The 25,071-nt window shown below is 43.6% G+C and overlaps 1 protein-coding gene across 2 annotated transcripts in view; it reads left to right on the top strand.

The window, feature by feature from the left end:
* LOC112249165 (copine-7) overlaps positions 1-25,071 on the top strand; it is a 43,345-nt gene that overhangs the window by 13,389 nt on the left and 4,885 nt on the right. For both annotated transcript variants that reach the window (XM_024418867.2, XM_024418866.2), the window contains exons 3-14: positions 3,410-3,592; positions 3,708-3,782; positions 8,171-8,245; positions 12,967-13,050; positions 13,146-13,235; positions 13,389-13,487; positions 13,698-13,784; positions 14,495-14,554; positions 15,671-15,804; positions 21,348-21,402; positions 22,630-22,681; positions 23,005-23,138. In XM_024418867.2, the coding sequence (XP_024274635.1) occupies positions 3,410-3,592; positions 3,708-3,782; positions 8,171-8,245; positions 12,967-13,050; positions 13,146-13,235; positions 13,389-13,487; positions 13,698-13,784; positions 14,495-14,554; positions 15,671-15,804; positions 21,348-21,402; positions 22,630-22,681; positions 23,005-23,138 (1,128 nt within the window). The remainder of the gene's footprint in view (positions 1-3,409; positions 3,593-3,707; positions 3,783-8,170; positions 8,246-12,966; positions 13,051-13,145; positions 13,236-13,388; positions 13,488-13,697; positions 13,785-14,494; positions 14,555-15,670; positions 15,805-21,347; positions 21,403-22,629; positions 22,682-23,004; positions 23,139-25,071) is intronic.

Genomic DNA, 25,071 nt, shown 5'->3' on the forward strand with positions numbered 1-25,071 from the left:
GTGGAGATTATAACAGAACATGGCCAAGATGTTCAAATGTTCATAAATGACCAGCATGGTCGTATAATAATAAGGCAGAACAGTTGAAACTGGAGCAGCAGCACGGTCAGGTGGACTGGGGACAGCAAGGAGTCATCATGTCAGGTAGTCCTGGGGCATGGTCCTAGGGCTCAGGTCCTCCGAGAGAGAGAAAGAAAGAGAGAATTAGAGAGAGCATATGTGGGGTGGCCAGTCCTCTTCTGGCTGTGCCGGGTGGAGATTATAACAGAGAATTAGAGAACGCACACTTAGATTCACACATCCGAGGACACCCCCAGACAGGGCCAAACAGGAAGGATATAACCCCACCCACTTTGCCAAAGCACAGCCCCCACACCACTAGAGGGATATCTTCAACCACCAACTTACCATCCTGAGACAAGGCTGAGTATAGCCCACAAAGATCTCCGCCATGGCACAACCCAAGGGGGGGCGCCAACCCAGACAGGAAGACCACATCAGTGAATCAACCCACTCAGGTGACGCACCCCCTCCAGGGACGGCATGAGAGTCACCCTGGCGTGACTTTTTGATAACCATGTAAATCTCTCTCAGACAAGGTGACTTATAATAATATTAGTCTCTATTTACTCTCAGATTCGAAAATCCTAATTAGCATGAAAGTAGGCAAGACTACAAATCCAAGCTCCTGCACGTCATCTCTAGCTGACACCTTTGCTAACAGGTATTGTGTCAATTTAAAACTTGCCCAAGACAGTTCACAGAATTGTCAATTTAAAGATATTTTGGCAAGTTATTAATTCCTAAATTTAGCTAACATTAGATATGTGTTTCTTATTTAACCAGGCAAGTCAGTTAAGAACAAATTCTTATTTGCAATGACGACCTACCCCTGCCAAACCCTCACGACACTGGGCCAATTGTGCGCCACCTTATGGCCGGTTGTGATACAGCCCGGGATCGAACCCGGGTCTGTAGTGACACCTCTAGCACTGCGATGCAGTGCCTGAGACCGCTGCACCACCCCAAATGATTCTTACATTTACCTCGATTAGGCAGTCTCGTCCAGATCGTCATTGCATTTGTAGTATTTTATGATAGCCACATTAGCAGCTAAATAGCATTTCATTTTGTGGAGGTAAGTACAGGCAAATATATTGATAAAAGTCACCTTGTCCATTTACACGGTTATCAAAACTTCTTGCCAGGGTAATCCTACACCAGACACAGCCCTTATTTGAAGTATTTCTAAAATCACCTATGGGAAAAACAATTGGAACCATTTTCTTGTTGGTCCGCTAGGCTTTACGACTCATACTGTGGTACTCTATTGGGAGCTCCTTTGGCCAGAGTGCCCCCTACTGGCCCTCCAACCTCACTTCCAGCAGCATCTGGTCTCCCATTCAGGACCGACTCTGCTGGCAAGCAGGAGAGAGTGAGGAGAGAGGGAGCTGACTCCCTGGGACCTCAGAGATCCCTCCATACGTCGGACAGTCACATCTCTGTAGACTTTCCCTACCCCCCCAGATGAATGGGCATCACAGGGGTAGACATCACACAGACACAGCCCTTCCTCTGTGGCTCTGGGTAGCTTTCTTCACACACGGAAACGAACTTGTCCGTGTTCACAAATATGTCCAACCAGATAGCACAGGAAGAGATGGAGAGAGAGAAAGACTGAGAGAGATGGAGAGAGAGAATGAGAGAAACAGTGAGAGGAGGAGGCCTAGAGAGTCTAATTAAAACATGTCTCAGCTGTTATCTCCTGAGAAATTAACCACTCGTACTGTTTGCAGGGTCAGTAATGAATAACAAGACAACCCACCCCCATTCCTCAGGTCACCTGTATCAGTATACATAATAACATTGTCTTTAACACTCTTGAGGTGTCGTTAATTAGGACTGGCAGACTAGACACTTTATTCCACAGTGATTGTCAGTGAGAAAAGGTGCATGCTTTCTCTGTTGCTTCTCATCAACCATTGTGAGTGTGTGTGTATGTGCGTGTGTGTGTGTTCTCGTCAGCTCAAGGCCAACAGCATGAGGCAAAGCAGTAGGATTAACTCCTGAATATCTGAAAATTAACGTGGACGTGGACGTGCATGTGTGTACTATAGTGTGCCATGTATGTTCATGGAGTTTGGTGTGTGGGGCCCATGTTGACTCTGACTTTAGAGAGCTTTGACAGAGCTGCTGATCAGGCAGCTTCATTCTTGATTTGCGCTCTATGGACAGGTGGGATTTGGCTCTGCTATTGTAAGGTTGTTAGCGAGATTGATGGCTAGGCCTGTATTGAGATTGATGGCAATCTCTAGACTATTTATTTTTTAGATCAAACTATGGAGATTATGTCAATGTCAATTTGCCTTTCATATTTAACTATCTGTGTTTGACGACTTTCTGACTTTATCGTCTGTTTTACCATTTTACCATTTTACCGTTTTATCACAACTTTTTCCTCAAATTAAAAGAAATGGAAAACGAGTAAAACATTTATGGCATTTTAAGTTTCTACCAGATGCCTTAGGCTTGAATTATTTTTCAATATGCCTTTTCAATAACTCCAGTTTGAAATCCATTGATTCACTTAAACCATGGTTCAAACACAGCTTTTTAGGTCACTTTAATTTACTCATAGCATCTTTAGGGGGCACATATGCTTTTGATGATGAGTTGACTCCACTCAGAATACCTAGCTTGGAGAAAAATGACCAATCATTTATCTGGTACTGGACATAATTGGATGCTGGATGCTACTGGATGGGACATCATTTGTCTGGGTGCTAGATGGGTACACTCTGGCTGGGTTTACATAGGCAGCCAAATTCTGATATTTTACCCAATTATTGGCAAAAGAGCTGATCTGATTGGTCAAAGATCAGAATCGGGCTGCCTGCGTAAACGCAGCCTCTGTGCTCCACTGAAAGCAGGTGGCAATGTGGAGAGTTCAGGCATGAACCAGGTGTATTAGATAAACAGGTGTATGTCCAAGCATGGCAATGGATGAGCTGTGTGTTTGCTGAGCTCTCAGCCCTCAGTCCACTAAAATCCTCTCTGCTGTCACTGTCTGAACAAGAGCTTCACAAGATTTACATTTTGGTCTAATCAACAGGAAAACAAACAAGAACGCCAACAGTGGCTGTAGCGGTGATCCAGGTGCAGATGGGTATTTGGCTGTAGTTCCTGCATTCCCATGTGCCCATGAATGCATCACCATGTCCCATACATTAATTAGCATTGCAAATGAACTGATACAATGTACATTGCATATAAAACTGCACTTTTCATGTTTAATTGGTAGGAAGCTCTCATTAGAGAGTTGAGTTGGAGGTCCGAGTTTCTCCAGTAATATCGAACAACGTGTCCACATTCTAACGCTGTGCCTTTTTCTCCCCTCTTGTCGCTTCAGCTTGACAGGACAGAGGTGATCAAGAGCAACCTGCACCCGGTCTTTGCCAAGGTCTTCACCCTGGACTACTACTTTGAGGAAGTGCAGAAGCTGCGGTTCGAGGTCTACGACATCCATGGCACCCACAGTATTGGCGCCCGCGACGACGACTTCCTGGGTGGAGTGGAGTGTACACTCGGCCAGGTCCTGTACTGAATGTCTGACCCTGCTCTCAAACTGCTTTCGTACTAACTGTCCGGTAATACTTCTCACTGCTTCACTAGTCACCAGTCATTCATAGTTTTCCTGTGTTCCACAGATTGTAGCCCAGAAGAAGATGGTGAAGCCTTTATTCCTAAAGTATGCGAAGTACGCTGGGAAATCCGCCATCACGGTAGGTTCCCCCTACTCATCACCCTATTGATCTCGCTCACCATTGGCTCACTGTTGCAGTAACAGTGGCAAAATCAAATGCAATGACTTGTTAAATCAATTCAAGCAAGTAGATGATGTGAATCCTGTGATGTAAGGATGCTTCTCTGTACAAAGAATCATGACTCATATACAATATCTGTCATGACAAAGAGAGGGGGACGTTAAAGCACAGAGTGTTGTTTCAGTTGGATGGTCTCAACACCATCTGCCAGGCCAACATTACATTGCCATACAAAAGGGAACAACACAGAGAAACTGTGTTTAACAAGCCTGCAGATCTGACCTTTAGTGGAGTGGGAGGAAGAGTCAGTGTTCCTCACTGCTCCTGTTAAGTCAGAGGTGCAGAGTCTGTGATCTCTGTGCCTTCTTATACTGCAGAGATGAGAGAAAAGAAAAGAGAAAAGAGAAGGAGTTTTAACCAAGGAGTGAATCCGATGTCAACAACAGACCTTTTGCCTTATTGAGACCTATCTTTATTGATTTTACCCTAACAAACTATGCATAAATTGCCCTTGGAGAGAAAGGCTGAGAATGAGTTGCTTGTGATGGAAATGGCCAAAGTACAGATGGAATTGAGGATCTTTCCCTTCGGCTAGTGTTGCCATTATGGCCATTGATTGGGTGCGATCACATGACGGCAGCTTGCTGTGAGGCGGTTTTGGGGGATATAATGGGTTTGTTTAAGCACGTCCTGTAGCAGTGTGGGCTTAATGCATTCTAGTGAATTAGTGCTAACCTGTGTCATGGTGTTTCTGAAAATGGCTTTTCCTGATATGATAATGGGCCTGGGCTTTGTTAGGTCTGTCCGTGAGATGGATCCCAATGACATGGCGTCTGCCTGTAATGTGCCTGCAGGCTAATCTGGAAGGTGACAGAACAACAGTCAACTGTTTTTATTTTGTGTGAAAAATTCCTCCCCAGTCTTTGTAACACATCTCTCAGATATGCATATGGGGACATGGGATGTGGAGAACAGTTGATAAAATGGTAGGGATTAAGGTACCGTTGTGTGCCGTTACCGTGGCTCCCACTGGCAAGCATCACATTACAATGGTCTTCTGACTGGAACGTTCATTGCCGGGCCATAATCCCACACACAATACACATTATGCCTACACAAAACTCACCAGGACAATGGCACCATGATATGAGATACAATAAATCATATTCATCCAAGATGCACACTGTACGTACAGAAAGCTTGACAAGCTGCTGATACGACACATGCACCAAGTGTTATAGCTTTGCTGTGTTGTATTATTGATAAGCTGAGAGAACCATAGAGTTTGTTACTGGACCATTGCCACACTTCTGTCTGAATGACAGAAACCATACACTTTACTGTAGAAATGTTCTTGTTGTTTTGAGTCAACAGATGTTGTTCATTATTGTAGTAGTCGTGCATTTTAACACAGATAAAGTCCTGTTAGATAGACAGCACTTGATTCACTGGCTTACCGGCGTATAATGACACATATTTAGGAGGTGAGGGGCAGTAAAGGGCCAATACAATTTGTCCTAATGTGTTGAGATGACTTGTAACCTTCTAATTGTTCGTCAGGAGTGGTTCTGAAGGTGAGCAGCACTCACTGTAATGGGCTCATTGTAGTGAACTTGAACTCTTTGGGCTCTGACCACACCATTAGCTATGCAACACTGTGTCTCCTTTTAGAGTGCTCCCTTCTCCCTAAGTTCCTCTCCCCTCTCATCTCTCCTTTCTCCCCTCTCCCCTCTCATCTCTCCCCTCTCCCCTCTCATCTCTCCTTTCTCCCCTCTCCCCTCTCCCCTCTCATCTCTCCTTTCTCCCCTCTCCCCTCTACCTCTATTCAATTCAAAGGGGCTTCATTGGCATGGGAAACTTGTTTACCTTGCCAAAGCAAGTGAAATAAACAATAAACAAAAGTGAGAAGACACAAAACAACATTAACCAAAAACGATTAGAATTTAACTGAAAATATTGAACTCAAAAATGTTTTTAAAAAGATAGACATTTAAAGTGTTATGTACAGTGTTTTAGCAATGTGCAAATAGTTGTAGCATGAATAGTAGGGGAAGATAAATAAACAGATAAATATTGGTGGTATTTACCATGTTGTTTGTGCTTTACTGGTTGCCCTGTTTTCATGGCAACGGGCCACAAATCTTGCTGATGTGACTCCACACTGCAGTATTTCACCTAACAGATATGGGAGTTTATCAATGTGTGATTTGTTTTCAAATTATTTGTGGGTCTGTGTGATATGTGGGAGATATGTATTTCTAATGTGGTCATATGTTTGGCAGAATGTTGGGAAGTGCAGCTCAGTTTCCACTTCATTTTGTGAGTAATGGGAACATAGCCTGTCTTCTCTCGAGAGCCAGGTCTGCCTATGGTGGCCTTTCTCAATAGCAAAGCTATGTTCACTGAGTCTTTACATTGTCAAGGATTTTCTTAATTTTGGGTCAGTCACAGTAGTCAGGTATGTTCCTACTGTGTACTCACTGTTTAGGGACAGATAGCATTACAATTTGCTCTGTTTTTTGGTCACAGCAAAAGTGTGTCAAATAGTTCTCTTAGTGTTTTCTCATAATTTGGTTGGTTCTGATTGTGTTGCTGTCCTGGGGCTCTGTGGGGTCTGTTTGTGTTTGTGAACAGAACCCCAGAACCAGCTGGATGAGGGGACACTTCTCTAGATTCATCTCTCTGTAGGTGAGGGCATTGTGGTGGAATGTGTGGTCATCGCTTCCTTTTAGGTGGTTATAGAATTTAACAGCTCTGCATGTATTGTTTGGGGCTTTGCGTTGTACACAAAGTATATTTTTTGGCAGAATTCTGTATGTAGAGTCTCAAGTGGGTGTTTGTCCCGTATTGTGAATTCTTGTTTGGTGAGTCGACCTCACAACCATAGAGAGTAATGGCTTCTAGAACTGATTGAAGTATTTTTTGCCAGATCGTAATTGGGATGACTGGTTGTATATTCATTTTGATGGCGTAGAAGGCCATTCCTGCCTTATCTGTTAGATCCTTCACTGCCTTGTGGAAGGTAACTGTCGTGTTGATGTTTAGGCCGAGGTAGGTATAGTTCTTTGTGTGCTCTAGGGCAACGGTGTCTAGATTTCATTTGTATTTGTTGTCCTGGTAACAGAAGCTTTTTTGGAACACCATTATTTTTCTCTTTACTGAGATTCATGGGGGCCCAAGTTTCACATAATCTGTGCAGAAGATCTATGTGCTGCTGTGGGCCCTGCTTGGTTGGGGACAGAAGCACCAGATCATCTGCAAACAGTAGACATTTGATTGAGTCCAGAAGGGTGTGGCCGGATGCTGCAGACTGTTCCACTGCCCTCGCCAATTCATTGATATATTGTACACTGATTGTACAAAACATTTCCTGGATAGAGACTGACCAGGTGAAAGGTATGATCACTTATTGATGTCACTTGTTAAGTCCTCTCCAATCAGTGTAGATGAAGGGCAGGAGAGAGGTTAAAGAAGGATTTTGAAGCCTTGAGACAATTAAGACATTGACTGTGTATGTGTGCCATATATAGGGTAAATGGGAAAGACAAAATATTTAAGTGACTTTGAAAGGGATATGGTAGTAAATGCCAGGCGCACCGGTTTGAGTGTAGTCAAGAACTACAACACTGATGGGTTTGTCATGCTCAACAGTTTCCTCTGTGTATCAAGAATGGTTCAGCCAACTTGACACAACTGTGGGAAGCATTGGAGTCAACATGGGCCAGCATCCCTGTGGAATGCTTTCAACACCTTGTAGAGTCCATGCCCCGATGAATTTAGACTGTTCTGAAGGTAAAATGGAGTGCAACTCAATATTAGGAATGCCTTCCTAATATTTTGTACACTCAGTGTACATATTGAATAGGGTGGGGCTCAAGCTGCATCCCTGTCTCACCCCATGGCCCTGAGGAAGGAAATCTGTGTGTTTATTAACAATTTTCAACTGAACACTTGTTGTTTATGTACATGGATTATATAATCTCTCTCTCTCTCTCTCTCTCTCTCATACTATCACCTGCTTTTTCACAAAATGTAGCATGTCTGTAATATTCCTTTAAATATGCAGAATAATACACTTTTTAGCTATTAGTGCATTCCTTTTGGGGGCCAACCAAACAGTCTTGTTGACTAACTTTGGACCCAGCTCCCATGCAGTCGTTTGGCCAGCTCTGCATTACAGTAATGTTACCACATCCGTTTCTGGGCTTGAGTGAGCTTTCTGTTGAAGTTTTAAAGTAATAACACTCATGGTCCTGTCCACATGTCATACAACTGGCTGTCTGCCTGCGGAAAATAAAATATTCTCATTGGCAAACATTTGACTAACTAAAAATAACTTTTTTCAGGTACACGCTGAAGAAATTTCTGGCAACAATGGATATGTTGAACTGTTCTTCTGTGCCAAGAAACTGGATGATAAGGTAAGGGATTAGGGGCCTTCTCCTGATGGAAATGTCAATATAGTTCATGGGTGAATTTGTGCTTATTGCTGGCTGTTGAACCTCTCTCCTGTAATTGTGACTTCAAGATTGGATCTTTCTTTTTGACATAATCAGTCATTAACAAGACAAGAAAGATATACAATGATGATATGGATTTTCTACACTTATAAATGTAACATTTATTTAGATCCATATGCTTTACACTGTATTTACTGGAGGATATGACATACAGGCATCCAACATACAGTGGGGAGAACAAGTATTTGATACACTGCCGATTTTGCAGGTTTTCCTACTTACAAAGCATGTAGAGGTCTGTAATTTTTTATCATAGGTACACTTCAACTGTGAGAGACGGAATCTAAAAAAAATCAAGAAAATCACATTGTATGATTTTTAAGTAATTCGTTTGCATTTTATTGCATGACATAAGTATTTGATACATCAGAAAAGCAGAACTTAATATTTGGTACAGAAAACTTTGTTTGCAACAGAGATCATATGTTTCGTGTAGTTCTTGACCAGGTTTGCACAAACTGTAGCAGGGATTTTGGCCCACTCCTCCATACAGACCTTCTCCAGATCCTTCAGGTTTCGGGGCTGTCGCTGGGCAATACGGACTTTCAGCTCCCTCCAAAGATTTTCTATTGGGTTCAGGTCTGGAGACTGGCTAGGCCACTCCAGGACCTTGAGATGCTTCTTACGGAGCCACTCCTTAGTTGCCCTGGCTGTGTGTTTCGGGTCGTTGTCATGCTGGAAGACCCAGCCACGACCCATCTTCAATGCTCATACTGAGAGAAGGAGGTTGTTGGCCAAGATCTCGCGATACATGGCCCCATCCATCCTCCCCTCAATACGGTGCAGTCGTCCTGTTCCCTTTGCAGAAAAGCATCCCCAAATAATGATGTTTCCACCTCCAAGCTTCACAGTTGGGATGGTGTTCTTGGGGTTGTACTCATCCTTCTTCTTCCTCCAAACACGGCAGGTGGAGTTTAGACCAAAAAGCTCTATTTTTGTCTCATCAGACCACATATCCTTCTCCCATTTCTCCTCTGGATCATCCAGATGGTCATTGGCAAACTTCAGACGGGCCTGAACATGCGCTGGCTTGAGCAGGGGGACCTTGCGTGCGTTGCAGGATTTTAATCCATGACGGCGATGTGTGTTACTAATGGTTTTCTTTGAGACTGTGGTCCCAGCTCTCTTAAGGTCATTGACCAGGTCCTGCCGTGTAGTTCTGGGCTGATCCCTCACCTTCCTCATAATCATTGATGCCCCACGAGGTGAGATCTTGCATGGAGCCCCAGTCCGAGGGTGATTGACCATCATCTTGAACTTTTTCCATTTTCTAATAATTGCGCCAACAGTTGTTGACTTCTCATCAAGCTGCTTGCCTATTGTCCTGTAGCCCATCCCAGCCTTGTGTGGTCTACAATTTTATCCCTGATGTCCTTACACAGTTCTCTGGTCTTGGCCATTGTGGAGAGGTTGGAGTCTGTTTGATTGAGTGTGTGGACAGGTGTCTTTTATACAGGTAACGAGTTCAAATAGGTGCAGTTAATACAGGTAATGAATGGAGAACAGGAGGGCTTCTTAAAGAAAAACTAACAGGTCTGTGAGAGCCGGAATTCTTACTGGTTGGTAGGTGATCAAATACTTATGTCATGCAATAAAATGCAAATTAATAACTTGCAAATCATACAATGTGATTTTCTGGATTTTTGTTTTAGATTCCATCTCTCACAGTTGAAGTGTACCTATGATAAAAATTACAGACCTCTACATGCTTTGTAAGTAGGAAAACCTGCAAAATCGGCAGTGTATCAAATACTTGTTCTCCCCACTGTACATTTCAGCGTTTGTTCTATTAAGTCTGAATTGAACTTGGCTTTCTGTAAATGCTGGTTCCCCGTTGAGACAAGCATTGTGAGAATAGTGTGTCATGAACCTTTGACAGATAGCCAGAGGAAGATGAGGGTGAGATCAGTGTGTGCGTGTGTGCGTGTGCGTGTGTGCGTCGCTAAAGCGATGTTACGGTGTGGTTCTCTGTTTGCAAACAGCTCCTCCACACAAAGCATCCCACAATGGACCACTGGCCCTGAAGCTCTGCAGGTGTCTGTTCTTCCTACAGTAGCAACAAGCCTTACCAGAACACCTCCACACTTACCCTCTCTCTCTCTCCTTGTCTCTCAACTAATATCTCCGCCTTTCTCCTTCTATTCCTCCTTTACTCAGCATATTTCTCAGGGTCTTCCTCCTTTTCTCTGCATATCTCTCAGGGTCTTCCTCCCTCACGTTCTCTGCCTCAGGCTAAAATATACTATTTGTGATTATCTGGAAAATACTGTTTTCCCCCCTTTTTTACTACCATTCCATTTTTGTCTGTAATTTAGGAATTTAGACATTTCAAGTATCCTGGCTCTGAAAGGCTACCTTGCAATATTCAAAGGACATGATCGACTTGTCCTTTTCAACTCTAAATTCCTGTGCCCTAACACAAGATGAGGAACTCAATCCAACATGGGGCTCTCTGTGCAAAGACAGCACAGAAAGCAGTAGTTTTTCAATAAATGGCTTGGTGGAGAAAAGCTATGGGAAATGCATGGTGAGCTCAGTAAGAGGTAGTTTGTTGTCGGTAGAGCATTTAGGAGGGTTACGAAAGATATTTGGCAGCAGATTTTGGGTGCTGGAGCACTGAGGCACCTACAGTAGAGCTGGCACACCCACACAAGGCTCAAGGCAGAAGGTTCATATCTCAGTCAACAAGATTGGAATAACTCTCTGACATCAATGATTATAGCAGAAATCTTCTTCCTGCCTCTCTATGCTCTCAGAATGCTACCAAGCAAAGGGTGCGATTGGCCTCTGACTCTAAGCAGTGTTGGAGAAAGTTAACAGGGAGTGGAGGTAAAGTTTTGCTTAGTAAGTATTCATCAGAGCAGAGCCCAGGCTCCTGTGTAAGGCATTTATTAGAGTTAGCAAGTTACAGTCTTTTTGATTGGCTGATTGGACCTAACCCAGTAGAAATAGGGTGATGATGAGCAATTTCATGTGGAAATAAAAACAGATTTCCAATTGCACTGTTTGTGATTTAGAGACAAACAATAAAGGCTAATGAAATCTTCAGTGTACATTGGAGGCAGGGAAACTCCTCAATGGTGGTATGGTGTGCTCTAAAACATTCTCTTTCCTTTTCTTACTGACATAATTACATTTCAGTTGCCCAACCCTGTCAGCAAACTGCTTTAACTTCCAAAAAGGTTATTTGGCTGTCCCCATAGGAGAACCCTTTTTGTGTTTCAGGTAAAAGCACTTTTTGGTTCCTGTTGGAACCATTTTTGGTTTTATGTAGAACCCTCTGTGTAAAGGGTTCTACATGAAACCCCAAACAGTTCTATTTGTAACAAAAATGATTCTAACTGGAACCTAAAAGAGTTATTCAAAGGGTTCTCGTATGGGGACAGCCGAATAACCCTTTTAGGGCGGGAGAAAAATAGTCAGAGAGCTGGAGATGGAAAGTGTGTGTGTGTGGGGGGGAATGGCCACATGCTCAGGCAGATTAATTACCAGGCTACTATCTTTGTATGGAATCTGTCCGTTCCAATGACTTTGAGGATCCCATTACACTGAGAAATATTACTCCAATAGACTATGCACATGATCTATACCATTCAAGCTATAAATACTGCCTGCTTCACGGTGGTGATCAGATGATGATGAGGCACTTTAGTAATGTAGTTGATTTACCAGCACAATGGTTGATGGTTCGTACAAAGTACCTTTTCAAAGGTTTGCATTTAAACTTCTTGAATGTTTAACCTTTTGTTTTCAAAGTACTCGAGAAGTGAGATACGTAGAAAATATATATAATTGTAGATGGAAAGAGTTGCTGTGACAACCACAGTATGAGCAACATGGATCAGGCAATGAAATATCCTCCATTTATTTCTAATACTGTAATGCTGCCTGAAACGCTATCCAAGGTACTGAACAAACTGCTGGAGGACATTATGGAACTTGTAACATTATGGAACTCAGTAGACCGTGCTGGTCAAAGGTAACTTAATTAATGGTGCTGATTATATAAGTGGTGAGAGCTGTTATTGCTGGACAGGGATTAAATGTTGAATGCACGTCAGTCCACAGTGACGCCACTGGCAAGGGGTTGCCGTGGCAACGATATTGGGGGCTACCTCCCTCTTTCCTCCCTGGCTGTCCCTGTGGAGCTGTATCAGGCTAATGCAGCGAGAAACGGGGACATTAAATATCTTGTTTTGTGCCCCCCTCTCACTCTCTCACACACTCGTTCTTTCTCCCTCCATTCCTTTCTCTAACACTCTCACACACATACACTACACGATGTACAGAAATACTGTCTGTTGAGCCCTAAACCATCAATTGACCCAAACAAGCTGTAGTTGCTCTCAGCCTTACCTTGAGACTCTATGTCAAATGACTCTTTCACACCCTTTTCCTGATTTGATTTGTTACAGCAGTGAACAATACACCACATGCACAGGCAGGGGACAAGCTGTGTCAAATTGAGCACCAGGAGGACCAAGCTAACATGATGACATCTGTGTGTGTGTGTGTGATTTCAACAACTTGTTTGTTATTTGATTGTCTGAGATAAATGACTGTACATTAATGGCTCAACTAGAATTAGTGTTTTATGTTTGATTGGTTTGTATATTTGGCAGGATCTCTTCAGTAAGTCAGACCCCTTTTTGGAAATATATCGAATCAACGATGATGGGACGGAACAGCTCGTTCACAGAACTGAGGTAATAGACACATTCATTCCTCCTCTCTATATCTACCTCTCCTTCTCCATGTGTGGTGAAAGTTACTCATGTCTAATGTGCTCTTGCTGTTGCAGGTAATCAAAAACAACCTGAACCCTGTGTGGGAGCCCTTTAAAGTGTCTCTCATCTCTCTGTGTAGCTGTGATGAGGACAGGAAGCTCAAGGTAAGAAACACAGGAAGTCATAGTGTGATGGTTTAACGTGGCCGCTGTGGTGTTGATGAATGAATGAACGGAACTGGTGAATGAAGTAACTTACTGGTGAATGAACAGTCAATATCAGAGGGTTCTGTCTGTCACTGTCTGGTTGTGTCACAGTGCCTAGTCTGGGATTCTGACTCCAGGGGAAAACACGACTTCATCGGGGAGTTTTATGCCACCTTCAGAGAAATGCAGAAAATTGGCGGTGGAAGCAAGGTCAGTCGAACGGAGAGTGAGTGCTGTCAGTCACTGTTGAATGTTTGATGTGTGTCACGGATGTGTCACTTATCTCTGACAAAGACAGAAACAGGTGAAAGGAATGTCGCGCTGCTCTTCTATCTTCTGCAAGTCGTACCGCAGGTCTGCAGCAGACGTCACGACTCGTAACTGTGTCTCTGTATGTGTTGTCTACCTCTTGTGTTGAAGGTCACATGGGATTGCATGAATCCAAAGTACAAACTGAAGAAAAAGAACTACAAGAACTCTGGGGTGGTCATCCTCAGTGACCTCAAGGTTAGAGCCAACATTTACAGCTCCTGCTCAGCAACTCTCCACTATTGAATACATAGAGAATCATCCCCGTCTCTTTGCTATACGGTTCTACTCTCTCAGAACATGTACACATAGTGCTGATGAATTAGTACTGCTCGTTTCAGAAATGCGATCATCCTCAGTTTACTGTCCACCCCCACAACCCAAATCTGTAAATGACTACATCTGTGGGTGGCTGTCACCGTGCTTTTCCCCCTATGTTTTCAGTTCGCAGGTCTTTTAAAGTATAGTTGTTTTGGTGTCTCTCAGGCTTCTTGTTTCGGCAGCCTATCATTTGGATGATTTCATTTGGATTCATTAGTTTACTGCGCCCCAGCTCATGTGATTGCTGCTGTGTCTCAGTTTGAATCCTCTGCCGCCCCCACTGGGTGTGTGATCTCTAACTGGCATGGAGAGAACACACTGCACATCACAGAGCTGCTGCCCTCAGACTAAATGAAATCATCACCATTCTCCATGTTCATGCTTACTACATAATACTTGTTTTCTAAACACTGATTGCTACTGAGTAGTGGTTTAATAATAGTTTTAAAATACATACTTGTTCTTTTGTATATGGAACAGCCATTGGTTAAAACTGGAACTCATCTAAAAACATTGATGAGTACTTTACCGAGTCTGAACCCCCAACCTCTGGGGTTTAGTTTAAAAGCTTCCTCTCTGTTCTGCAGCTTCACAGAGTGTATTCCTTCCTCGACTACATCATGGGAGGATGCCAAATCCACTTTACAGTAAGTTGAGCAGCCGATGCATGCACTAGCAGGTCATCATCACTTAGCAGCATGGTACAACGCTATGCTAACCTTCAAAACGTGTACGATCCACTGACTGCCTACACATTCTATACATGTTAATGGTTGCTTGCCTTCGTTAAGGTGTTGGAATAGACAATAGACGTAGTATTTTAACCTGCCTTTGAAATTTAAACCAGTGTTCCATTTCCAGGTTAAGTGCTGTCATCAAGGCCAGTGTTTTGATTAAATGCTACGTTCTCTAAGTGTGAAACATTACATTCTGCATTTTTTAAACTAATTAAACATTACCCCGCTGACTGGCATTTTCCGTTGTTTCCGGATGATTCTCTCACTGAAGGCTAGCTCCTTAGAAGGATAGCTGAGGCAATAATGAATATTCATTTAGGGGAACGGCTATGTTAGGAGCACAGCTTCATTGTTGCATAGACGGCCTTAGGTATCACCTTCCACAGATTAAGAACACTATAGAAGTCCTTTGATAATGCACTAATCATTTTAAAAAATACCTGCAGAATATTTACATGTTAATTTCCCTTGTTGAGAAGCTGCAGTTCTCCCTGTGCCCGTATCTTTAGCACTGCTGACGTCAAAGAAGTGAAATATCTCTGTCCTTTTGTCACTCCTTTTTGACATGCCCTCAATGCATCCTGCACATATGTTGGTCATATAAATTGCTCTGAGAACATCTGCGCAATGACTGGACATAAAAATAGAAAATGAACAGACGGCTTCAGCAATGTTCATTTACGTATCTTAGATATCTATGTTTTCACCATATATTATACAGATTCACTTGCGTAAGCAGTTATGCAATTATGCTTGAGGACATGATTGCGATGATATTACAGTATTTAAGACCTTGTGAGAGCGCTCCCGGGTTGAAATGTCACTCAATGGCGCAGGCTCCAGACACTTACACAAAGGAAGTCAATTGATTTGTCATAATCTTCCTCTATAGAAACACAAGTTTGACAGAGCACTGTACAGCGTAGCCTGCTTCAACACAATCTGCATGGACAGGTAGACGCTAGGTCTAGTGTTTTATGGTGTTTGGTTTGTTTACAGTCTTCTATGAATCTGTCATTGCTCTAGGTGGCCATTGACTTCACAGCCTCCAACGGAGACCCACGGAACAGCTGCTCCCTACACTACATCAACCCGTACCAGCCCAATGAGTATCTGAAGGCTTTGATAGCAGTGGGGGAGATCTGTCAGGATTATGACAGGTTAGTCAGCACCATGCCTCTCTGCCCAGCCTTATCTTGATCTCTATCTGTGGGGCTGCTCTCTGTATGTCTATCAATGGGAAATGTAACTTTAACCCGAGACAGTGGTTCTACTCCATCTAATTCCCAGCTATGAGGAGGTAATGGAATTCGTGGAATGCTGAAATAGAATAGAATTCAGAGGATCCTTTCTACTACTCACTGAAGCATGAGTTGGAAAATGAATGACAGAGTTGAACAATTATTACAATGATAAGGCCTCGATTCAATCAGATCGAGTGATAACTCACGTTGTTTTGCCAGTGTTGAAGGTGTAACTGCGGTATGAGCCCGCAAATCGGCGAGTGGCTGTTCTTGTGTGTTACAAATCACTCCCTTCCTATTATTCCTACCGCGTTAGAAGTTCAAAACTGCGATAGAAAGTGTGCATGTTTTCATGTTAATTTGGATGGGGATAGGCTATCAGTCTAATCGAGGTGTAGACAATATAACATCACACATTCGAGTGTCTGAACTTGTAATGTGACTGCATGAACTTCTAACACGGCTGCATGGGATTTGTCCCATATAAAGGTGGGTGTGGTTTTGCTGCATCCAATGGCAGTGTCCGAGATAAGGTAACGCAAGGAGCCGCTTGTGGATTTGACACCACCAAAACAAAAAAAAACAGTAATTTTCATGCATTAATTAAATTAAGGTCCACCTGCAATTCTCATGCCCACTGCCGACACTTTCATTAAATCCCTATAGTTCCACCTTACTAGGAGGAAATTAGAGCAAACAAATTGCCTTTACACATACATTACAAATGCATGAGGAGGCCCTGGGGAAATCTCAGATGAAGTTGCTTGGAGGCAGAATCAGTGTTTGAGATGAGGCTAGTCTGCTTAGATTTACTGCTGCCTCTGCTGTAGACAGCAGGTCTTGTTCCATCCGTGGTGGCGGATGCAGCATTTCCTCTGTCCTGTGGTGCTCACTGCACCCTGTGATATCCTATTCTGTCTCAGCCTGGCAAAGACTGCCTGTGCCTGGCGGAGCGGCCAAATCCCCCTCCACGGCCCGATCCAGAGGAGAGGACACCCAGCCTGGCGCAGTGGCACAGCAGGATTAGCAGAGGCAGAGAGGGACAGTAGCAGGATGGGCAGAGACAGGGAGGGACAGTAGCAGGATGGGCAGAGACATGGGTAGAGAGGGACATAGGGCAGAGGGCAGAGGAGAGGCAACAGCAGAGCCATAGGTAGAAGTGGAGAGATGGCAGAAGAAGGGTGCACAGGGCTCTTAAGGGTTTGGGGAGATAATGGTTTCAATGGCTGGGGAGAGTTGGAGAGACAGTCTGTATATTTTAATTTGTGTGTGTGGTCACATGACTTTCCTTATACTGTATTTGTTAAGGATATGTCATTGACTGGTTATTATATTATTGTTACACTCCTCATTTATAAATGACTAATTCAATATTTATTCAATATACACCAGGGCTATCGGAGACAGTCTTGTCAGACACTGGTTAATTAGAAACAAATTATTTCAAATTGGGTCTATTTTAGAGGAAAGATCCTCTTGTCTGTCGGCACAGAGCCAAATGAGGATTTACACTGTGAGTCATGCCAGTGTTGGCTCCTCCTCTTGAATGTGTGGAGAACGTTGGCTGCCTAATTAAAGAATGCAAGAGATAACTCTAGAACAGCAGAAGACCTGCTGGAGAGACACAAACTCTAGCTACCTGGAAAATAGATGTGTAGGTAGCTAACTCAGTTTGGTGTTGGGTGTCACAAACATGCCTTTAGGTGTTGTGCCTACGTTACATATTGTGGGTTATCTCCTCCCACGCCAGGCTGTTATTCAGGTGCACGACGTGGGCATGCAGGCCTCTTGTGGTGAACATCAGGTGATGTTTGATCACTTTTACACAGTAGGTGCTGGATTAGGAGCCGGGCACCTTTTGCTCTGAGTGGGAAGTGGCTGGTTCTCCTACTGAGAGGGGAACGGGGCTCAGTGAAGACACCCGCCTGCAAGATCCGCTCTCACACCATGTCACGTGGAAGTGAAAAAGAGGTGCCAACATGGAGCCCACACATTGGTGCCATCCCTATTAACAGGCCTGTGAACAGCCTCACATTTGGCTCTCCCACTCTTCTTATTGGTGTCACGTTGAAATATGGCTGTCTACCGGGGTGGTAGTCCTCCACAGCATAGCAGTCTGTGAGACATAATTAGTTCTCTACTTGGGACTTATCACTTAGTACAGCCATGTGCTGCTTAAGAAAAGACACAGAGATGGACTACTACTCCACACACACTGAACCAACCTGTAGGTTGTGATGTTTAATCCAGGCTCAATTGGAAAAAGGCATAAGAATCCTAAAACGTTGAGCACAATCAAAGAGAATATGTATACCACTACACAGAAAGGCTACTTCCCAAAGAATGTCTATTTTATCTGGGGGAACCATAGTCAGATTTGAAAGCCCATTTCTTTCACTCTCGGGAACTTGTGGCACCTCTACATTTTCTCAAACACCAGGTTCTATTCCCACAAAGTATTAAACTGACTGATAGAACAGAGAAGCACCAAGCATCAGAACTAAGTAGCAGTAGCTCCAGTGGAAGTATTTGTACAGCATCTTCTCTTGATACTACAGGAGCTTTGGAACATATTGACTGCATTTGCGTCAGAGGAGAAAAGTAAGATAAATCGCTGAGGAAACTTTGAGAAGTTGTTTCAGGTCGATCTCGCCGTTATGTTAAAATTATAAGTCTGATGTATTGTAATGAGCTTTCTGTTTGGACAAAACACCACGGACTAGATATAATAGAAAGATACAAGACAAACAACAACAGCAGTATGTCAAAGATAGCTATTCAAGGCAGCGATATCAGACATCAGTGGTTGAGTAGTTTGAATTGTATTATAGAACTTGAAACTGGCTTTGCCACCGCCGAGCAGAGAGAATGTTGTAGGCTCATTTCTCATTCGCCCATTGTGATGGATCTCCTTTGCATTACAGACAATAATTAACAAAACTGTCCGCCCAACTTGACCCTGCATGCAGTTTATTCAGTCATGTGTCATGATTTGCTGTGTTTTCGGCACGTTGTGTTGCAGCCAATTTTGTTCTCGTACACCTCCATTGCTCCTGCAGGTTATTCCTGTCCTTTCTCCTGGATAGCGCTGTCCTGTGGGATTCATTAAACGCAGGATTAGCCATTGACAGAATCTGCGTAAATCTCCCCACGGAGGGTGGAGGGAGAGAGGAGGTCCACTTTCCCCTCTTTCTTCATCTGAGGATTAAGGAGTTGAGGATTAAGGAGATTAAGGACCAAAGTGTTGATGGAAGGAACAAAAAGAGAGCATTTCTATAACTCGACTGGGGGCAGAGAGAGAGAATTCATGTCTGCTGCCTTCCTTAATTGATCCAAGATGTTTTACCAGCTCTCTTTTCCCTGGGTTGATAGAAAGGGAAGGGGATACCTAGTCAGTTGTACAATTTAATGCATTCAACTGAAATGGGTCTTCCGCATTTAAACCAACCCCTCTGAATCAGAGAGATGGGGCCTTGAGTGTCTGTTCTTAGAGGGGAGTCTGAGCATCTTCCTCTAATGGACAGAACGGAGTCTGTGTGTCTGTGCGTGTGTCTGTGCGTGTGTCTGTGCCTGTGCATGTGTCTGTGCGTGTGTCTGTGCGTGTGTCTGTGTGTGTCTGGTGCCTGTGTCGGTGCTTGTGTCTGTCTGTGTGTTTGTGCGTGTGTCTGTGTCTGTGTCTGTGTCTGTGTGTGTGTCTGTGTGTGTGTCTGTGCCTGTGCCCGTGTCTGTGTCTGTGTCTGTGCGTGTGTCTGTGTGTGTGTGTGTGTGTCTGTGTCTGTGCGTGTGTCTGTGTCTGTGCCTGTGCATGTGTCTGTGTCTGTGCGTGTGTCTGTGTATCTGTGCATGTGTCTATGCTGTGTCTGTGCGTGTGTGTGCGTGTCTGTCTGTGTGTGTGTCTGTGTGTGTGTCTGTGTGTCTGTGCGTGTGTCTGTGTCTGTGTCTGTGCGTGTGTCTGTGTCTGTGCGTGTGACTATGTGTGTGTGTGTCTGTGTGTCTGCGTGTGTCTGTGTCTGTGCGTGTGTCTATGCGTGTGTGTGTGTGTCTGTGTCTGTGCGTGTGTGTGTGTCTGTGTCTGTGTCTGTGCGTGTGTCTGTGCGTGTGTGTCTGTGTCTGTGCGTGTTTCTGTGTCTGTGTGTGTGTCTGTGTCTGTGCGTGTGTCTGTGTCTGTGCGCGTGTCTGTGCCTGTGTCTGTCGATGCTCCCCTGTTAGTCTTTAGAGAGAAAAGAATGAGCAGCTGTAAGCAAACTGTGAATATCGGGGATGGCAGCAACCTTTGCGCAATTGGAAACCAGTTGCCTTTGTAGTGGCCTTGGTTGTTCGGACAGCTTCTCTCTTTCTCATGAGAGAGCGGCATCCTGAGAGAGTATACCATCTCCTGAGACAGAGGAAGCCCAATTGAAGATTACTATGTTTAGAACAGAGATGATCATTCTTAATTCCCAAGGGTGGATGATGAGACCAGAAGGGTTTTATCGTCTGTTTTTCCATTAACGTATCACGTATCAATCAGCCAGAGATGGGATATTAAAGTTTACAGTCCTTTAGTTGTCTCTAATGAGGGCTTTACAGGCAAATCTTCAATTGAATGCTTATTACTTCCTGCTTTAGTGTTCCCAGCCCATGTCACCACTCTCTCCCCTTCCTGCTGCAGTAAATAAATTAAAACAGCTCCTTTCAAATGCTGATGACTGAAACCAAGATGTTATTATGGAGATGTTCATTCAGATTGCCACGGTGCTCGAGACTCCACTTTTTTTCTGCATGAAAGCAATGTCCCAATAGCAGAGATAAAATCATGTATTTAGGCAGTATTACTAATGTGATGGAAAAGAAGCTAGCACAGCCCAGCACACATGTTCACAGTGCCATGGATTGGAGAGTGGTAGATACACACATTCCCTGTCAGAGAGAGAGAGAGAGAGAGCTGTAACTCACTAATCATTCCATCTCATATTTGAATCCTTTCTTCAACCCTCTCTTTTTGCCGTTGTCCTACTGTGTCTTACACTCTCATTCTCCCCCACAGTTCCTGCTTTCATTCCTCCAGTGCAGTGCTCTCCTGCCCTCCTGACAAAGAGTAATGCATTCAATATGGCAGAGCATATTCTACTACATCAGCTCAGCATATTAGAATGATACCGATAATGATGTGGCGAATACAGCAATTGTGACGGCACAATTACCACTTGTTGGCGGGGAGTAACATAATCTCACCCCATAGGTGCAAACTGACAGCTGGGACAAAGAAGCAAATCTTAAATTGCCATTTGAGTGTCCTAACTGGTTAAATTGTAAACAAGTTTTAAAAGGAGGGATTTGCAGTGTAGTTTGTCCTGTGTGGAAGAGATAAATTACAGTAATGTTCTTGACAAGTATCTTCCATTTGATCAGTGACCGTGTAACTCTACTGTAACAGCGACAACAGTATTATTGTATGATTGATTTACTTTACATTTTAGTGACAAAAGATTTTCCGCCTTGGGATTTGGTGCCAGAATTCCACCCAATTATGAGGTGAGTATTATCTTGTTTAGTTGTAATAATATTTCCCCACACTGCTTATTTCCCCTCCATCCTCTCCCCTCGGTATTTGCCCATGCCCTGAGTCTATATATTGAACGGGCTGATTGCCCTATATCCTGACACCATTCGTCACTCTGTCAAACTCTCACATTTCAAATTCATAATTGAGTTTATTTTTATTCACAAGCCCCTTCTCTGGAAATACCAACCTGTCCCCGAGAAAATAACATGTTCGGAGGAATTAGAATAATGGCAAGCAAGGCTCCTTGGTGTTGATGGCCACTTGTCAGAAGGTTTCAGGAGCGAGACAGGGGCGTTGTTTTAGCAGATTTGGCATGGAGAACAGAGATCTGGCTGTTGTTTTAACTAGCACCCTGGGGAGAGGGTTTGAAGTGCCGCGCACGCACGCACACACACACACACACACACACACACACACACACACACACACACACACACACACACACACACACACACACACACACACACACACACACACACACACACACACACACACACACACACACACACACACACACACACACACACATCGCTTTCAGACACACAGACTGTTTCCAGAGATGGAGAATCACAGGCACACTGAAGTACTGGCAGGTCAACAGACCGGGAAAATATCAAATAAGGCTATCAGACTCTGCTTCTGTTCTGTTCTGTGCATTGGTTTATAAATAGTATTGCCTACTGTAAGTTCTGTAATTATGGCTTAATGACATCTGTCTTGTCAAAGATACATACACTGGACCAAAAAGACTTGTTTTGATTGGATAGAAAAATGCCACGTCTGAACACTTTCTGAACCCCAGGCTGCTAAAATGCTATAAAACCAAATCTGTAACTTCTGTATTGTTGCTGTCACTTAGAATAGTCCAAGAGCCCAAAGCTGTTGTATTTACCCAAAATAGTAAAAGTTCTCAAAAGGCTGTGTGGCTGTGGCTTTGTTCAATAAGATAACTGGACCACTTTGTATCAGGAACAGGGTCATTCTCATACTCAAAGTAAGCTTTATGTGGATTTATGGTCCTATATTTTCATTTATTCCACCGCTACTCCAGACATTCAAATGATCGTAAAATGTGGACTGAAATAAATGAGTGTCCTTGAAGACCCCAGTTGTATTTCGAATGAGGCATAGGGATTTTGTCTACACTCATTTCCAGTACAACAGTGTCTGACCTTGTTTTATTTCCCAACAAACAGGTGTCCCATGACTTTGCCATCAATTTCAACCCAGAGGACGATGAATGTGAAGGTAACAGAGATGAAACCTCCTCTGGGTACCTTATACTTCTGAACATCTCAGCAGCTCTGCCCGACCCTCCATCAATCTAAATCCACTGACATTTTACAATGAAAAATGTGCATACTGGATAGCATGTGGAGCTTGAGAGTGCTTTCCCCGCTCTCAGAATCCACCTTTAATGGACACAGAGCACTACAAATGTACATTTCCAGTAATACTTTGTCCCTTAGTTATTGTGCTCCAGCCCACCTGTCTCCCTCCTTTCCTTCCTCAATGTGCCACTTTAAGGCGTGTACCCACAGTAGAACGCCTGTGTTTGTGTGTGTGATCAGAGATTCAGGGGGTGGTGGAGGCCTACCAGAACTGCCTGCCTAAGATCCAGCTGTATGGCCCCACCAACGTCTCTCCCATCATCAGCAGGATAGCCAAGCTGTCAGCAGGAGAGGAGACCATCAAAGATGCCTCAGTAAGTGTCCCTTTACTGCGGTAATGGAGTGATGTACAGTACAGGCCTGCATGATATGGAGAAAAGTAAAAATGTCCATAACTGATATCCCACCCATTGAGCCTCCTTGGATGAGCTGTCCCAGGCTCAGCTCAGCTTTTACCCAATTAATACCAGTCAGCCAATACAGACCATGTAGGTGTATGATTGTGTGGAAATGAAAAACATGATAGTGATGTCATTCACTATTAAATGTTTTTGTCTAATTAAGTGACAATGCCCGAGAAGCCGTGTTTGGAGGATATTGGCACGGGTGTTAGTCTCGGGCCTGCAAACGGTGCCAATATATCTGCCAAACACTGTGTTTGAGGGAATTATCACTTTTATGCAATGGGATACCAGCAATTTCAAATAATGAGACATATTACCATTAAACATGTTAATTTATTCATACTATCTCGTCCTTCCACAAGATAGTCCCGACACAAATCTAGGATTGCTACCCAAGCCGGCTGGCTCAGTTGCTGGAGACACGACCCAGTCTTTATTCTATAGACATTTGTTCTAAATGTTCTGTTGTCATGCTGACTGGCAACGTTCTTATCCCCTTATTGCTAGCTAGCCAACTTGGACTAACTGTCACAAACAGTGCAGCCAGAATGACAAAAGTAGCTGCATTTGTTTATTTAAACTGTTTTCTAGTGACATTTGGATACAGCTATACCAATGAGCGATTTCGCCTGGCATAGAACATTTGCTCTCTCACCAGTACACTGTTTGGAGGAGCTAGCCAATGACACAGCTAGCACAATTACTTCAAACTGAAGCTGGAAAGAGAAATGTAAACGATGTACGCTGAGAGTCGGGAAGCAAGTTCAGGGAGTGAATACATTTAATAAATGACAGTACAGCGCACCGACATGGAACAGGAACAATGACAACTGGGGAAGAAAGCGAAGGGAGTGACATATGTAGGGCAGGTAATCAGGGAGGTGATGGAGTCCAGGTGAGTGTCATTATGCGCAGATGCGCATAACGCTGGTGACAGGTGTGCGCCATAACGTCACCCTGGTGACCACAGACAGCAAGACAACAAGACCACAGACCACAGACAACAAGTCTCTGCTGTTGAAAACCAAATACTAGTCTAAAAGAAATGGGAGATAATGTCTAGATGCTTTTTACAGTGGAGATTAAGTTTATAAATTGTCTGGCTGGGCTGATGAGACAGTGGATTGCGCAGTGAGATGGAACAGTAAATAGGCATTTCATAGCTTTAGCCGGTGGTAACTTGTGAAATAGACACCAGCAGGAACTCGATTTTAACCAATCAGCATCCCGGATTAGACCAACCCATTGTATAAATCTGTTATAATTTATTGAGGTTCTGCAAAAGCACCTTTAAAATCTCTCAATGAAACGTGGTAAGGTTTGAGTTAACAAGAATGCCCAAGGCCTTTAATATCAATGTGTTCCTACATGAGTTTGCCCTCTGGCTATTCCCATTACATTTGAAACACTTTTTCATCATTCTGTCCGTTTCTTCTCCTTCGTCCTTGTACTGATCTTCATTTATTATTCAATCATCCCTTCTTCTTCTGATCAGTAAATGAGAACAAAGGATCAACAAAGGATCAATGCAAAAATAATTCAGGACATGAGTTAAAACTGCAGCCGGGGCACTTTAATGCCTAAGGACTCATGGGGCATCTGAGTGGAGAATACATAGGAATATGATGATAGTTTTGGGACACTGTAAAGTCCATGGAGAATAGGAGCACATCCTCCCAGCTGCCCACTGCACTGAGGATAGGAAACACTGTCACCACCGATAAATCTACGATAATCGACCATGTCAATAAGCATTTTTCTATGGCTGGCCATGCTTTCCACCTGGCTACCCTTACCCCGGCCAACATCTCAACACCCCCTGCAGCAACTTGCCCAAGACCCC

This window comes from Oncorhynchus tshawytscha, linkage group LG04, assembly GCF_018296145.1.
Source record: "Oncorhynchus tshawytscha isolate Ot180627B linkage group LG04, Otsh_v2.0, whole genome shotgun sequence".
Lineage (NCBI taxonomy): Eukaryota > Metazoa > Chordata > Actinopteri > Salmoniformes > Salmonidae > Oncorhynchus > Oncorhynchus tshawytscha.